At 34.6% G+C, this 15853-nt stretch overlaps 1 protein-coding gene across 1 annotated transcript in view; it reads right to left on the reverse strand.

Annotated features, from left to right (window-relative positions):
- The window catches only part of GRIK2 (glutamate ionotropic receptor kainate type subunit 2), a 366322-nt gene that overhangs the window by 161498 nt on the left and 188971 nt on the right, over positions 1-15853 (reverse strand). The window contains exons 7-9 of the mRNA XM_085217584.1: positions 10973-11116; positions 9721-9828; positions 284-397 (exon numbers count right to left, since the gene is read on the reverse strand). Coding sequence (XP_085073710.1) covers positions 284-397; positions 9721-9828; positions 10973-11116 — 366 coding nt within the window. The remainder of the gene's footprint in view (positions 1-283; positions 398-9720; positions 9829-10972; positions 11117-15853) is intronic.

Genomic DNA, 15853 nt, shown 5'->3' on the forward strand with positions numbered 1-15853 from the left:
GTGCTAAACTAAACTGCTTTGTCAATGATCCAAACTTTAGTCAATAATAAGGAAACTGAAATTACCAGTCAACTAACACAACCTTAAAAGTGGGATAATTTCCTTACAGTTTAGGTGGGAATAAATATCCATTATCAATTTACCAAGCAGAATTCATTTGTGACAGAGTAATTACTAAGTAACTGCAATATTATGCAGACTGCTACCACTGTATTTAGTGTATCAAATTCTATCAGCTTTCCCGTACAATTATATTTTTGGAAATGCAACCATAGATGCTTACCAATATGGTGGTAACTATTAAAGAACGATTGGACAGAGAATCCGTGATGTTTGCTGGTTTTCCTTTCTGATTCTCTGTCATGTTAAGGCCACTCAGTGGATCCCAAGTTCCAACCTATAAAAACAATATATTACTATGTAAATTGTCCATGAGTTACATTTCATCATCTAGGAAAGAACATGCTAAGGAAAAAAAAAAAAAAAAAACAGATTTCTAGAAGAAACAAACAAACAAACAAACAAACACTTGCTAGTACTTATTATTCAACCCTATTCCATTATCTCTTGTCGTTACATTTCTAAAATATGATTCATGATAATTTAGACTGTGTTTCTTGAAGTGTGACATTAAGGGGAAAAATGATGCACAGAGTATCTACAGCCACTCTGAATACTTAATTTTCCACTTAACTTTCATACTTCAACATAAACCATATTTGAAGATAACTCAATAGTTTGGTGGAAATAGTGCAGAGAGCATCATCTCTACAGAATGATTTATCCTTTGCGCTCACCAAAGAGAACAGAGGGACAAAAAGATATTATGGCAAAAATGTCACAGGGAAGAATGAAAGGAGATTAGGTGCTATAATTTAACTGTTTTCCAGATGAATGTTCAGTGCATAGATCTTTTGACATTTTCTACCCTGAATTTCTTATTCCAGTAAAGCCAATAGGATTTTTATCTAAGTTAGGACCCAGGGTTATAATTTAAGGTACAGGTCAAGGACAGTTTCACATACTAGGCAGTAAGTCTTAGATTCACATTATTCATCTGCAATTTCATCACTATAAAACTAAAGCAGGCAATAAATTTTAGACGTCAGAACTTTTGTATCACTCCCATCTAGAAAAGGAAAATTGTCTTTTTCGTCTTTGAGAACATTTTATCTATCATTTAAAATACTGAGCGGTATCTACAACACAATGTAAATAAACTTTAAAACTGAATTCAACAATTCTGTAATTCAACATTTCCATAAAAGGTTTGGTTGTAAATATATATATATATACACACACATATGCACACACATATATGCGTTTATTTGTATATATAAAAACATACACAGGAATATACTTATTAAATCTTTCAAACTCATTCCTTAGCAATATATTACAGCACACAGTCTGTCAAGTTCAGGATGTGATTCAGCATGGGTTGAATTGAATTTCATCTCTTAAAACTGGGAACACAACACAGCATGAATCAGCAGAAGCAGTAACAAAGAAAAGTTAAGTTTGCTTTCATTTTTACCGCTTCCAGTTCATCAGGAATATTTGTCTTTCTTCCCTGCATAACACTCGTATTATGAGGCAAGAAGCCATTCCTTTGAGTGACTATGATTGTAGAATTTTTGTGATCCATTACCTCTTAAGTTGAAAAAAGAACCATGAAGGGAAGGCAGGGGAACAAATGAGTCTAAATACAATTGCAATATAACAAAAAAAGACATCTTCTTAAAGCATTGAAAAAAAAGGTTACAATTAATAAATTTTCTCTTCATGTACTAATTTAGAAAATTTCACTTTGTGATCTGAAATGTTTATAGGAAAACCAAAATATGCAGCCCTGAATTTTGGCCACAATTAAGAAATAGTAAAAGGATTGAAAACCTTCTGTTGCAATATTTTTTAATTATAACAATCATAATTCAATTTTACTTCAGAAAAGCAAACATTATTAGTTAAAATATTTCCTTCCCTACTTTTAAATACAGTTACAACAACAAGCAAATAATTATAAACTTTTTAGTATTTGCGTTTTTATCTAACCCTAACTACACCCATGTAGTTTAATAAGAACAATCAGCTGCACAGTTTCAAAGAGGAGTCTGTGTCTTGTTAAATTATTGCATTGTTTTTCTAAATGAGTTTAAATGCAATTGCTTTGCACAAGTGTTTCTTTTTGTAAATTAAAAATGTAAGAAATGGAACAAAAGTACGATTTTCTCTAGAATACATACTTCTTTTATTCTTAATGAACTCAGCAACTATGCCAGAGATTCTGGAATACAACTGATATTTATACCTGCCAAATCACAGAGATACCTCCTAAAAGCTACTCCTAGAGAAAACAATGCATAAGCAGTGCAGTTAATTCATTTTTTTTTCCTATTTGCTTAAACACAGTGTTTGAACTGTAAAGTATCTTTTTGAACAGAACAGAAGAGGTAATGTGCTTTCACTAGAAAACTGAGAATAGTTAAATGCCAAAAAATGTTGAAAAAGCAAATCAAGGTACTTTGCTACACTCAATTTCAATTCAAAAAACTTGCTATTTACTTCTACTGCCTTACCTGTACTTTCAACAAACTTTTAAGTTCTCCTAAAAGTTTGTGTGGCTTTTTTAGCTTGATGTTTATTTTTAATATTACAGTTTCCAAAAAAAAAAAATCCTGAAGAAATTTGAAATCTATCAATAAAGTTGCATCATCTGACCTAAGTCAATGGTAGCAAGATAACATAGCTTCTTTCTATAACTTCATGAAACAAGTCCTAAATTTGTAACCCCAATGAAAAATACATATTTGTATACTATAACACTACATCTTATTAATAGTAAATTAACAGTAAATCACCTTTCATTTTCTTTCATTTTCTTATGACTAAGCTTCAGCTTTAACACTGTTTTGTCATAACATCCAAAAGTATAGCATCTTCATGATAATATAGAAACAGATATTGAGACAGTCTAAGATAGTCATTATCACAAGTACACAACAAGGAAGAAATAAGAAATACACACTTCAAATTTGAATGTAGTGTCTTTTATATATAAAATATATATATAAAATATATTTACCTGTTTCTACAAAGACACTACCCTTTTATACTGCAATAAGCAGATTGTCTAGGAATATTATAGAGGAATACTGCACTACGCTTACCACTTTTTATATTATTCTCTATTCTCTGCAGCTGCTCACTGCAGATACAGAATATTAGACTAGATGAGCTCAGAGATTTTTTTTTCATGCACCACAAGAAAAGAATGTAATGTACTTTTTTGAGTGTATCTCAGGTTTCCAAGTGGTCAGTCAATTGTATACCACTTTGAAAAAATCTTTAACAAGCTTCACAATATTTAATTAATAGTTCAGTAGTACAAACAATGTCAGAACTAAATCTAAAAAATCTTAACCAAGTGTTTCAAGACGGTAATTATTCAAGGACAAAATTCAGCAAATAATGAAAAGAAGTCTGGCTAATATACGCACAAATTTAATTATCTTTTATGTGTATGTATTCAAGTATTTTGCGCACTGCCTCAAACAACAATAAAAAAATGAAATTAATAAAATTATACTTATTTCCACAAATATTTAATACTAAAATATAATTGATGTTATTTGTACAGGAATACAAAAAAATAAAAATAGTTGGTCTGATAAAACAGACTGAATAGTCATTCAAGTCCTGACTATTGAAAGCTGCACACAGTTAATCTGTACAATAAAATTTTAATAGATTCGTATAGTAGAATAATTAACAATAATTATGATGCATTCTTAAACTTTAGAAGGAAGAGTGCTGAATACAGTAATTCTTTAAATTTATACAGTCTGCTTAGCAACATGGTAGGAATTTGAAAAGAAGAAATTTTGGACTAAATTGGACTTCAACCCAAAGTTTCTAGTCTCTTCTGGAAATAATAATTGGAATTTTGTTAGATTTATCTATCAGAACAACAGCATAAACCTTGTCAATCTTTTTCAAATTTCTCACCTTTTCAAGGTTATGGATCATTTACATTATACTTTCTCAAGTTGATTTCTAAGAGAAAGCATATATGCAATTTAATAGGCATATTCAGAGTCAACAGTTTTTACAGTTTCTAGTGTGAATGCAGCTAAGTTCCTGAATTATGCTTCCATACAAATAAAAAACTCACAAGTGATTAATTAGATAGTTAGGTAAGGTTAACAGTATTTTTAAAAGCGGTAGCTTCCTTCTATATCAATAACTTTCACAGATACATCATAATGTTAGTTTATCTTCTATAGTATGTTTAAAGAACATCTGTTTAAAATAAAAATCAAATTTGCCATTCAGTATAAAGCCTTTTCTAATCATATCAATCATAATTCAACAAGTTATTTATGAAAAATATGAAATTCTTTATTCTTTCAATTGCAATGTAGGGAATAGAGTTCTTGAGTAAAGCTCAGTTTTTCTTCAAAGCTACTATCCTTACCAAGACTAATGCACTGTAATTCACCGCAATAACAAATAAGAAGCACTGTACACTCCTGAAATTTAAATTCTCTGAGTTTACATATTCTCCAGACTAGCTTAATGAATATCATAGAATCATAAAATGGTTTGAGTTGGAAGAAAACTTTAAGATCCTCTAGTTCCAACCCCCCTGCTACAGGCAGGGACACCTCTCATTAGACCAGATTGCTCCAAGCCCCATCCAGCCTGGCCTTGAATGCCTCCACTGTGGGGGCATTCAAAACCTCTGTGGACAATCTGTTCTAGTGTCTCACCACCCTCACAGTAAAGAATATCTTACTAATATCTAGTCTAAATCTACCCTCTTCCAGTTTAAAACCATTTCCCTTCATCCTGTCCTTACATCACCTTACAAAAAGCCGCTCCCCAGCTTTTCTGTAGGCCCCCGTCAGGTACTGGAAGGCCACCATAAGGTCCCCTTGGAGCCTTCTCTTCTTCAGGTTGAAAAGCCCCATCTCTCTCAACCTGTCCTCATAGGGGGGGTGGTCCAGTCTTCTGAACATCTTCATGTCCCTCTTCCGGACCCAATCCAACAACTCAATGTACTTCTTTTGTTGGGAGCCCCAGAACCGGGTGCAGTACTCCAGGTGGAGTCTCACAAGAGCAAAATGTAGGGGCAGAATCATCTTCTGGTTATACTTCTCCAGACACAACCTAGGATACAGTTGTCCTTTGGGGTTGAAAGCGTACATTGCCAGCTCACATTGAGACTTTTATCAGCTGACACTCTCAAATCCTTCTCAGGGCTGCTCTCAAGCAATTCTCCACACAGTTTGTATTTGTGCTTGAGATTGCCCTGACCCAGGTGCAGGACCTTGCTCTTGGCCTGGTTGAATTTCATGAGTTTGACATGGGCCCACTTCTCAAGCAGGTTTAGGTTCCTCTTAATGGCATCCCTTCCTTCTAGCATGTCAACTGCACCACTCAGCTTGGTGTCTTCTGCAAACTTACAGAGGTACACTCAATCCTGCTGTCCATGTCGCCTACAAAGCTGTTAAATAGCACTAGACCCAGCACTGAATCCTGAGGAATGTCACTCATCATCAGTCTCCACTTCAACACTGAGTTGTGGAGTGCAACTTTCTGAGTGTAACTGTCCAGCCAATTTCTTTTCCAGAGAGTGGTCCATCCATCAAATCCATTTTTTTTCCAGTTTTACAACTGGGATGTCATGCTGGATGGAGTAAAATGTTTTGCACAATTCCAGGTAGATGACGTCAGCTGCTGTTTCTTTATCTGCTGACATTTTAACTCCATCATAAAAGGCCATCAAGTTTATCAGGCATGACTTGCACTTGGTAAAGCCACATTGGTTATTACCAATCAGTCATCTTTATTTTCCATGTGCCTTACCAGGGTCTTCAGGAGGATCTACTCCATGACTTTGACAGGCACTGCTCAAAATTTGATGGTCTCTTTTTCTCTTCTTGACAATGGTGTTATGTTTCCCCTTTTCCAGACAGTGGGAGCCACACCAGACTGCCAGAACCTTCCAAATATGATGGATTATGGCTTGGTAACTTATCTGCCAGTTCCCTCAAAACCCATGGATGGATCCTGTCAGGTCCTATGGACTAACCTTCACATTAAATGCATTAATTAAATTTGGTTGTCTGAAGTATGATACTTTTACAGTATAGAATAATTTTCCTCACAATGCAGCTTCAGTGTAAACATTAATTACAATTACAAATATATGCAATTGATATTTGATTATCACCCCTCATTTAAGAGTTTCAGGAGAACAGGTATCTCATGTACAATTCAAGTTTACACAAACCATTTATTCAGTGTGAGGAGTGAATTTTCTGTTATCACTGACTTCAGAATAAGTAGTTTTTAACTCAACATACATGATTTAGATAACTTGTCATGTGTCTCACTCCAATTTATAGGAGGGAGAGGAGATTCTTTGATGTATGTATACCCAGCGTGAGATTAAGAAGCAACAGTTCATATGTTGTTCCGACCAGTTTATTAGAAATCTTGATCAGAGAGATGGGGAAGGGGATGATGGTGACTATTATGAATTAGGGTGATGGGGAAGGGAAAGCAGGTGATAGAAAAGATAGGAAAGAAGCAAGAATTGCATAAAGCGAGGATAATCACCACCAGGATCCAGCAGCAGTCCCGTTGCACGCCATCCCAATAGTCCGAGGATAAGCATGGGGAGAGCAGCAGTAGCATGGCCGGCCTTCAGCAGCAAGCAGGTAGCAGTAAGAAGCCACAGGGTAAGTGCGGTAGGAAGCAGCAGGTCTCAGGTAGCAGGCCCAGGAGAGAGTCCATCAGCATGCAGGCATCAGCTCATGAAGCTTCTGATATCAGACACCTCTTCTTCTTCAGCATGCAGGTCTCAGGTCATGAGAAATCTGTTGTCAGAAAAACCTAACTTCATGGTTGTTGGTCCCCTTTTTTTATCCTTCTTCTTCTGTCAACATGGCATTCCTGGGTGATTAAGAGTCATGTGCAGCACCCCCTGAGATGACCATCTTCCTCAAGATAAGCCCACACAAAAGACTGCTTCCTGGCCACTAGTCTGCAGCTTATCTCTCTCTCATTCTCCCTGACCTTGTCCATCTGTGTCTCTCAGACAAAGGATTTCTCATCCTTGCCCAGGATTTGCTTGGACTTGTTCATCTGTGTTGTCATCAAGCTTTGAGACAATGATGTAAAAGAATAATCTCTTACACCATGGCAGGAAGGAGGGGAAAGGGGAGAGGGAGAGGAAAAAGGGAAAAGGAAGAAAGGTTAAGGGGATAAAGGGAAGAAAAGAGAGTGAAGGGGGCAGGGAGAGAAGGAATCTGAAGGAGAGCGGAAAGTTATGCATATGATGGAGAGAGAGAGAATGCACAAAGTGAAGTGAAGGATGGAGGGGAGGGAGGGATGGAAGAGCAAGAAGTAAGGAAGATTCAGCTTAACTTTACCTGGAGGACAATATTGGAAAGAAAAACGAAGAACTCATTCAAAATGAAAGGACTTGAAAAAATATATTCTCTCTCCCATTGGAAGTGTCATATTCTGGGGTTTAAAGATTCCTCCTGGACCCAAGGAAAATAGAGTTCCTGCTCTTTCAGAATAAATAGGATTTCTTCAAAAATTTTTTTAGTTTAACATTGTTTTCTCTGTCTCAGTAAAATAAATTACAGAACCCAGATGTAAGTTGTTCAAGGTAACGGACATATAGCTTAATTTTCCTAATCACTTCTCTCTACATAAACTGTCTTGGTTTTGTTCATATGTTTCATTAGATGTGTAGCATTCTTCATTATTCTTTGGTAACAATTTCCCAGCTCCCAAACTTTTCTAATGCATGGTTACTAATTGTTACTGCTTGTTCCAAATATTCTGTTGAAGAAGTAATATTGTCACATCCCTTTAAAGACAAAATGCAGGGTGAAGGCACCGAAAGTAACTTCTATTACTCTCTATATATACTGTTGAATAACACACTGGCTTTTTTAAAATGTCTATATCCTTTTACAGCTATTTCTGTTATTGTCTCTCACATATCTTTCATTATTATCGTTTCCCAGTTCCTTTTTTTTTCTTTTCTGTTTTAGAATACAGCATTTTCTGTTGAATTTTATCTTTTTCACATACTTCTAATCCCTAGATTTTTCTGTTTTATTTAGGTTTTTTTGTGTTGTGTACATATCTTGTAATATACTGTCAGCTGAGAATTAAATCAACATGTTTTTATGTTTCTGCCTTCATATTAAAGGTGAAATATTAACAGACATAACACAGATCCAGATGGAACATACCATTGCTTTAGCCCACTACATATCCATTATGCATTATTTTACACCAGAGTTCTCTTAGGAAATTTCCAGTCTGCATACTTTACAACAAAAACTTGTTAACACAGATAAACCTTTATTTTTTTAAAACGGTTGTGAAGTAATATCAGATATGTCACTGAAATGCAAATATATTAATTTTCCATTTCTTTAATTTGTATTTGTACCAAAGAAGAAACTGAATACACAATGAAGAAAACCCATGGTGCTAGATGGTTCCCAAATGACCTTTAATGTCCTTATAGCCATCTTACTTTTTCTTTTCTGCCTTTTCTTATTCTAATTTTCTACTTACATGCAGACTCTCTGGCCACTACTGGCGTATTTAGCTATTCCCACTAGCTATTCAATTCTTTTATTTTTGTTTCCAGGAAACAAGACATGTTGCATCATACCTATGGTACTGCTATACAAAGCAAACTTGCTTTGCAAATTTAATGACAACTGTACATTGAGAGTTCCCTTAATGTAATACATTATAGTAAGGCTCTTCACTATCCTGGCACTGCTTCATATTTTAAAATATAAATTAGACTTTTAACTATAGGAACGCCACTGGACCTTTTTGAAAATCTTCATGTCTATTTAATCCTTCCAAAGCAACTTAATAGCTTATAAACTTCTTTGAAATATTCCTAGTCAGAGAACATTAATATCTCAAAGCTGACATTAGAGAAAAAAGGTTCTGGAAAAATACGTTCTCCATTTAGCTATTTACAGAAAATAAGTAAGCAAACAAATTTAAAAAAAAAAAAAAAGAAGAAAGAAAGAAAAAATAAAGTAAATAAAACTCTGCAGCATGATGACTTCCCTCAATTCCTCTTTTTATTTTTCAAGACAATATTACCTTGGAGCAATACCAAATAAAACTTCATCTGAAGATGAGGGAAAACAATGTTTACAAAACACAGAGTATAATAACTAAACACTGACTATGTATGTATGACAGATGTAAACTGCAAAATACATGTTCGAATTATTTTGTTTACTTCTACTCACTTGGACACCTGTTTTGTAAGAATGAAATAACGTTCTGGCCAACATGCATTTAAATGTTAAGAGGAAAATTCAAACATTTGTCATTTGAACAGTACTGAAACCCAGCTAATAAAATATCACAATAAAAAAAAACAAAACAGATCTCACAAAAATACTTAACTTGTCAGAACTAAAGTATCAGCTGTACTCTCTTCTTCTAAGGAAAATAAAACACAACCCTACATATGTAAAGTCTTGTGTCAAAGCTACTTTTGAAATACACTTTCAAAACCACATATATTTTATTCCCATACAAAATTTCATTTTGCTGTAGACGTTACGCTTTTTTTCAGGAAAAAAAAAAATTACTTTTCTGGGGGGAAGTAGGTTTTTACCTCACTTCAGAGGTAGACATCTTACACACCTTTTCAAGACCTTCTTCCTTGAGGCTTATAACATCTAAATCAAAATCTGTCCTTAAGCCATTGGATTTGTTGAAAGTTATCCTTCCTGTGAGGCCTTCCCAGTGAGCCTATAGAGGAAGAAAAGAATAAAAATAAAAAATATGATTTCTATAAATAAATACCTTTTTCTTTATTTTCCCAAAAAGAAATATTTTACTTCTACCAAAGTGAGAATATTATTTATTCTATCAAAGTATTCCAACTTGTTATTTTTAAAAAAATATTTTACATTCTCTTTTTGCTAACTAAGCTTTCTTTAATCTTCAAAAAATATTTTTTTAAACCACTTTCCACGTTATCCAATAAACTTTTTACTAAAAGTAATAACAAGCTTGTTCTTCTCATTTTTCCAATATTCATATATGCATTTTCACTTCTTTTTCCCATCCCACAGTCCCAACACTTTTCATGAACTCTGGATTTTGTTATTCTATTAGGACATTTCCCTCAAACAGGCTTACTTTTACAAGATGCTGAGTCCTAGTGACCACTGAGACAGTAAAAATTGATGTCTCCCAGAGCCAATTCCTTACTTTAAATGAAATGGAATATCCTACTTTTTTATTATTTAAAGTTAGCCTGGTTCTTAAACTATGTTAAATGAGGATATGCAAATGAGAAAACTTTCATCTTAAAAACAATTTAGGTTAAAAAGATTATATTCCATTGCAATATTTATCTTTACCATAGTGTTTTGTATATGAAGAATGAGAAACAAGCAATTATTTATAGCACAAGATGTCACAAATATTAGTTCATTACAACAAAAGAAGTAAAAATTAAAACAAGGTAGTAAACTTCCTGCTTAGTCCCTCTGTATTTATGCCAGTGTTTAGCTGCTAGTCAAAGGCTTGGGATCATGGGGGGTATTTTTCTAATACCACAGAAATGTTCTAAAAATACCCTAGTATTTTGAATGCAATAATTTCACTCTTTTTTGTTTCTCCTCATTGTATGCTTTGCTGCAAATAAAAGCTCAGGAAAACCTGTTTGCAAATGAAGATGCTTGTCTTGTCTGTCAATCTATATCTGTATACAAGCAACAAGCTTAGAAGAGCCTCATCCAATCCACTTGGGAAAAAAAAAAACAAAACCACCATCACCACCACCACCAACACAAAAAGTAGAATTCAAGTGAGATTAAAATAAAAAGAAATTGAGATTGGAAGAAAGGAAAGAAAGGAAGCAGGATGTATCTTATTAGTGACTCACCTCCTTAATGAGACTCATAAAGCGGGTCCCAAAACGCCATGGTTTGTGGCGATTACACTGTAGTGAACTGACAGTCATCTGTGGGAACTGCTGGACAGCCACTGACACCACATGAACTGCATCATACATTAGAGCTGCATCCGTCTGAAATTAGAATGAAATCAGTACCATGAACTTAAAATGAAAGCAACTGATGTCCCAGTGGTGAGAGAAGAAGCAAAAAAATTTAGTACTTCTCCTTACACTATAGGGAGAAAATAATCTGATTGCTTGTGTAGCACTGTCTAACACAACCTTACTGCGAAGTCCCACCAATGCATCTGGACCTTTAATTTCAGCTTTTCTCTTTTTAATACTCAAATATCAAGTTTTTAGTAGGACACAGTAGGACACCATTACCATTGATGACTCACATGATCTTTAAAAAAGCAGTGCTTTAGGGGCCTATATATGCATTTTTGGCTCAATACAGTTATTTCTATGAGTGAGGACAAAGAAAAACAGATAAGCAAACGAGCAAAAGCCTGATTATGAGAAAAAATTCCAAGGCCTAAGGAAATAATGTTTTTCTAATTGGAATTACAGACTAAGTACTGTCCCAAAGGCATTCAGCTGATTCATTTGTAACTGTTCATAGGCATTGTTTCAAATCCCTAGAGTGGACCTAATCAATATCTCCTAAAGAAACAGTGGCAAATTAGAATTGCATTAAATTACACATTCATTTAATTGTTTTCATGTCCCATGCTAAATAAATGGACTGTTCAGATGTAGCATGTACTGACTACTGTTGTATTACCGAAGGATAGAAACAACTTCCCAGTGCATACTGTCATGTAAAGAAACTGACTTCTCTTTTCTTCTTCTGTTTGATAAACAGAGACAAGTCTTGGAACGAAAAGAGAAGTCCTTAGATTCACTAGTAGAAATGAATGCTCTGCCATCTGCTCAGCATACCTTAGAGAAAAGGGACTTATTTCCCCTTCTCATTCACATAATTAGCGAGCTGTGAAATGAGTTCTTTAATGGACAGGAAACCTGAGGATTATTGCACTTGTCACAATACAATACAATGCAATACAAAATGAGCTTATATAGTGCCTTTCATGGAAATGCATCCCAAGGCTCTTTACAATAAAATTAAACATAAAAATGCAAAAATGCTCTACCATTATAGCCCATAAGCCACTGTTAAAGGGGAAAATATACGTTTACATGTAAATGGCTCTCCCAAGGAGACATCTCAAAATTCAAATAGAAATAAATCCTTATTTTAAATAGCTAATATAATAGGTTTCAATGATCTGAGACACCAAGCAGCTGATGTAGACACTCCAAATCAGTCCGTAAATATTTTTTTCTGCCAAATTGTTCATCATCTTTAAGACAATAAAGTGCTTTTAGGGCAAGCTGATATCTGACAAGGAGACACTGAAATTCCCAAAAGCAGGAATGACATGCTGACTAAGCATCATACAAAGTTTAATATTCTAACACTTGGCAGAAGTCAGAGTCTTGACAAAAGATTTTAAAATAAACTATAAAAGTTCAGCGCATTAATCTGGCTCAGAAATGCAAGCAGTATGTTTGGAGCTTGTTTCTTTATATTTGTTTTATCAGTTTTAATTCTGAACTTGTAGACCTTGCACCAATGAGGGGAAATTGAAATTGCTGTGAAACTTTTGCAGAAGTAGCCTATTAAGAAGCAGCCAGAAGTTAAAAAATAGCATTAACTGATAAGTAGATATAACTTTGAACATGGAACCAATAAGACTCAACAGCAGGAATTAAATGGACATTATGCCAGATGCAGAGTAACATGACTTTTTGTCAAATTCTGTAAGCCACTGAGCTTGAAGTCTGAAGGACAGTCAACTCCAGTGGAAACAATAAAAAAGCCATGAAATTATGGAAGTAATTTGAATTCTCTTAATAGTCTTCATACTCAACTGATAAGTATTGCTTCAGTGAAAATAAACCTAAATCAGAATGCACTCTTTTAGATGCATACAACATAAAATAGTCCTGGTTAGCAGTTGAGTGTCCAATTTGATTTTTAGATGCTACAAGATAAATTCATTGTTTACACAGGCTGAGATTCCTCAATCCACTTTGTATAGGTAACATTAATATTAAATGGGGACTTTAATGTTTTTATTGCATGAAGATAGACCCATATGCTGGAAACTATTGGTTTAGTGATTCAATATCATGCTCACCTCTCTGAGTGCAATAACTGATTTTATTGATTGAGAAATAAACACTACAGGACTCAGAAAAAGATATAAAGTATATGCCTGAATTGTCAAGTTGAACTATTCTCTTTTAGGTCACTTTATCTTTCATTTGAGACAGTAGGAATTGGTAGCAATTAGTCTAGCTCTCCAATTTCATTTGTTAGGCCTGCTAAGCTTTTTTTGCATCTCCTTGCCATTTGTCCATGAATCTTTATTTGTCTTCATTGCACTACTGAAATGATGTTTTGTGGTTCAGAAAGCACTGCAGGTTTCAGCAAGAAACTTGTCCAGAATTTGAGAGAAAATGTACCCAGTTACATTTTTAGCATTCTTTATCTTATCTAAACACAGATTGACAGTCTGGAAGAAGAAGAGAATATAAAGTTCATGAGAAGGAATGGTTCTTGAACTTCAGATAAGACCCGACAATATTTCCATTCGCTGAAGAAGTGAATTCATAATAGAAGAAGATAATCTCACTGAAAAGTAAGATGAGTACTTTTTAGTTAATTTGTATAAACTTTTAAAAGAGTATGTTGTATTGCACAAATATACCTTGGTCCAGGTTTTTAAATGTATTGGTTTTCTTTGTTGATCTTTTTAAAAAAAAACAAAACTTCACGGTATGTAGTACTAATGACATTTAAATACAAATAAATGCATTAAAAATACTGCTCATGACACTTTCACTTGCGTGTCTACAACTACAAAAGAAAAAATCTAAACTACAGATGGTACAAATATCTTTATCAAATTGAAATAGTATGAGATAAAGCTAATAAAATTTAAAACGACTTGAAGTCTTTCAGCTGAGTCAATGAAGTAACAAAAAAGCTGCTAGGACTTGGAGACAACAGCTTAATTAGAGAAGTGAGCTCAGTCAGAGTATCTCAAATAGAAAGTACCAACATCTGTGTTTAATTTTTATCCCAAACTCAGCTGTATACTACACATTCCTTCTCAGTGTTCTGTCATTCCTTTACAGCCTTATTGCAGGTGTTGTGTTTGTCTGCACTAAATAGTGCATTTGCAAGTCCTACTTTCTAAATATTGTCTAATCTCATTATGGAAGAACTCTGGTGGGGACAAGACACTACTATTTCTCCCCATGCCTTCTTAAATTAAGAGGTAGAATCTCAACCAAAGATGCCATGGGTACTTACTAAACTCCAGTAGATTAATGCAGAAACATTTCACATAATCCCACACAATATCTTTGTCTCTAAATTGAAGAAAGATGGCTTTGATGGATGGACCATTTGGTGGGTAAGAAACTCAAAGTGCACTCTTGGCAAGTTTGCCCACAGCTCCAAACTTCTGTACTCAACGTGTTGGAGTGAAGGGCTGGAATCCAAAGGGACCGTGACAGGCTTGAGAAATGGACCTGAGCAAAATAAATACAACATCCTGCACTGGGACTGTGGCAATTTCAAGCACAAGTACAGGCTGGGTGGAGAAAGCCAATCACATCCTGGGTGAAGCATATCCAAGAAGTCGAGGGAAGTTATTCTCCCGTTCTACTCCACTGTTGTGTGACCTCACATGGACTACTGCATTCAGCTCCGGGGTCCCCAACATAGGGACATGGACCTATCGAAGAGAGTCTAGAGAAGGGCCACTAAATGATCAGAGGGTGGAGCACTTCCCCTGTGGAGAGGCTAAGAGAGTGTATACAATAAATAAAATAAATAATAAAACTTCAAAACTCTTCTGAGAACTAAATTTAGATACAACTGTTCTGTAACACAACTGAAACTCTCTGGACAGTCTAAGACTGGATTTTCCACAGAAAAAAATTGAAATATTTGATTAGGAAGGAATGCCAAACAATATTTTTTCATCAAAGAAAGAAAATAAGAAAATGCATATTTTATATATATATGTATGTATACATATATTCTATAGCTCTGTTGACAGGTCCTGTCACGAGACAGAGATCTTAATCTGTATTTACCAGCAACCAAGTCACAAATGCATCGTAGATTAAATAAATCAAGTTTCTCTGCAAAGACAAATAAGAAACTGTTCCTTTCAAAACAAAAGTGAAGTTAAAAGAATACTTGGAATATATTCTGAATTTACTCTTTGGTCAGTTTTGCTTTCAACTAAATCAACTCAGTAAAAATTGCAGTATGTGCATTTGTATACCTCACTTGAAATAGTGTATCAGTTAAGCCCAGTTTTTTCAACTGATTAGTGATATATGCATATGCTATTCTCATGTTATCTTTACGTGCCCATTATCTAAATAAAGACTACTACAATAAGCTTGTTCATACTGACTGTGATCACTGGTTTAACAAAGTGTTAACATACTCATTTTAACATGTTAATATTTTGTAGTGCGGCAAGATTCTCTCATTGAGCTTGTATTTTTGGCACTTACACTTGCCAGACTTTAGAATATGAGAATGTTGCATCTTCATTTGGCAAGGGAATGTAAATATCCAAAGGTACGTTCCAGGAGGATTGATTTTTCCATTGTCCCTTATAAACAGTGTTTTCTTACACAACAACAATGCCTTGGATAAAACACTATATGCAAGGTCGCGTTTTATTTTTCAACTCCCAGTACGTATCAAGACTATTTCTAGTCAACTTTATGAGTGACAGAGATTAGGATGGTAAGAACAGCTTTGGCCTA

The sequence above is a fragment of the Meleagris gallopavo genome, chromosome 2, assembly GCF_905368555.1.
Source record: "Meleagris gallopavo chromosome 2, MGAL_WU_HG_1.1, whole genome shotgun sequence".
Lineage (NCBI taxonomy): Eukaryota > Metazoa > Chordata > Aves > Galliformes > Phasianidae > Meleagris > Meleagris gallopavo.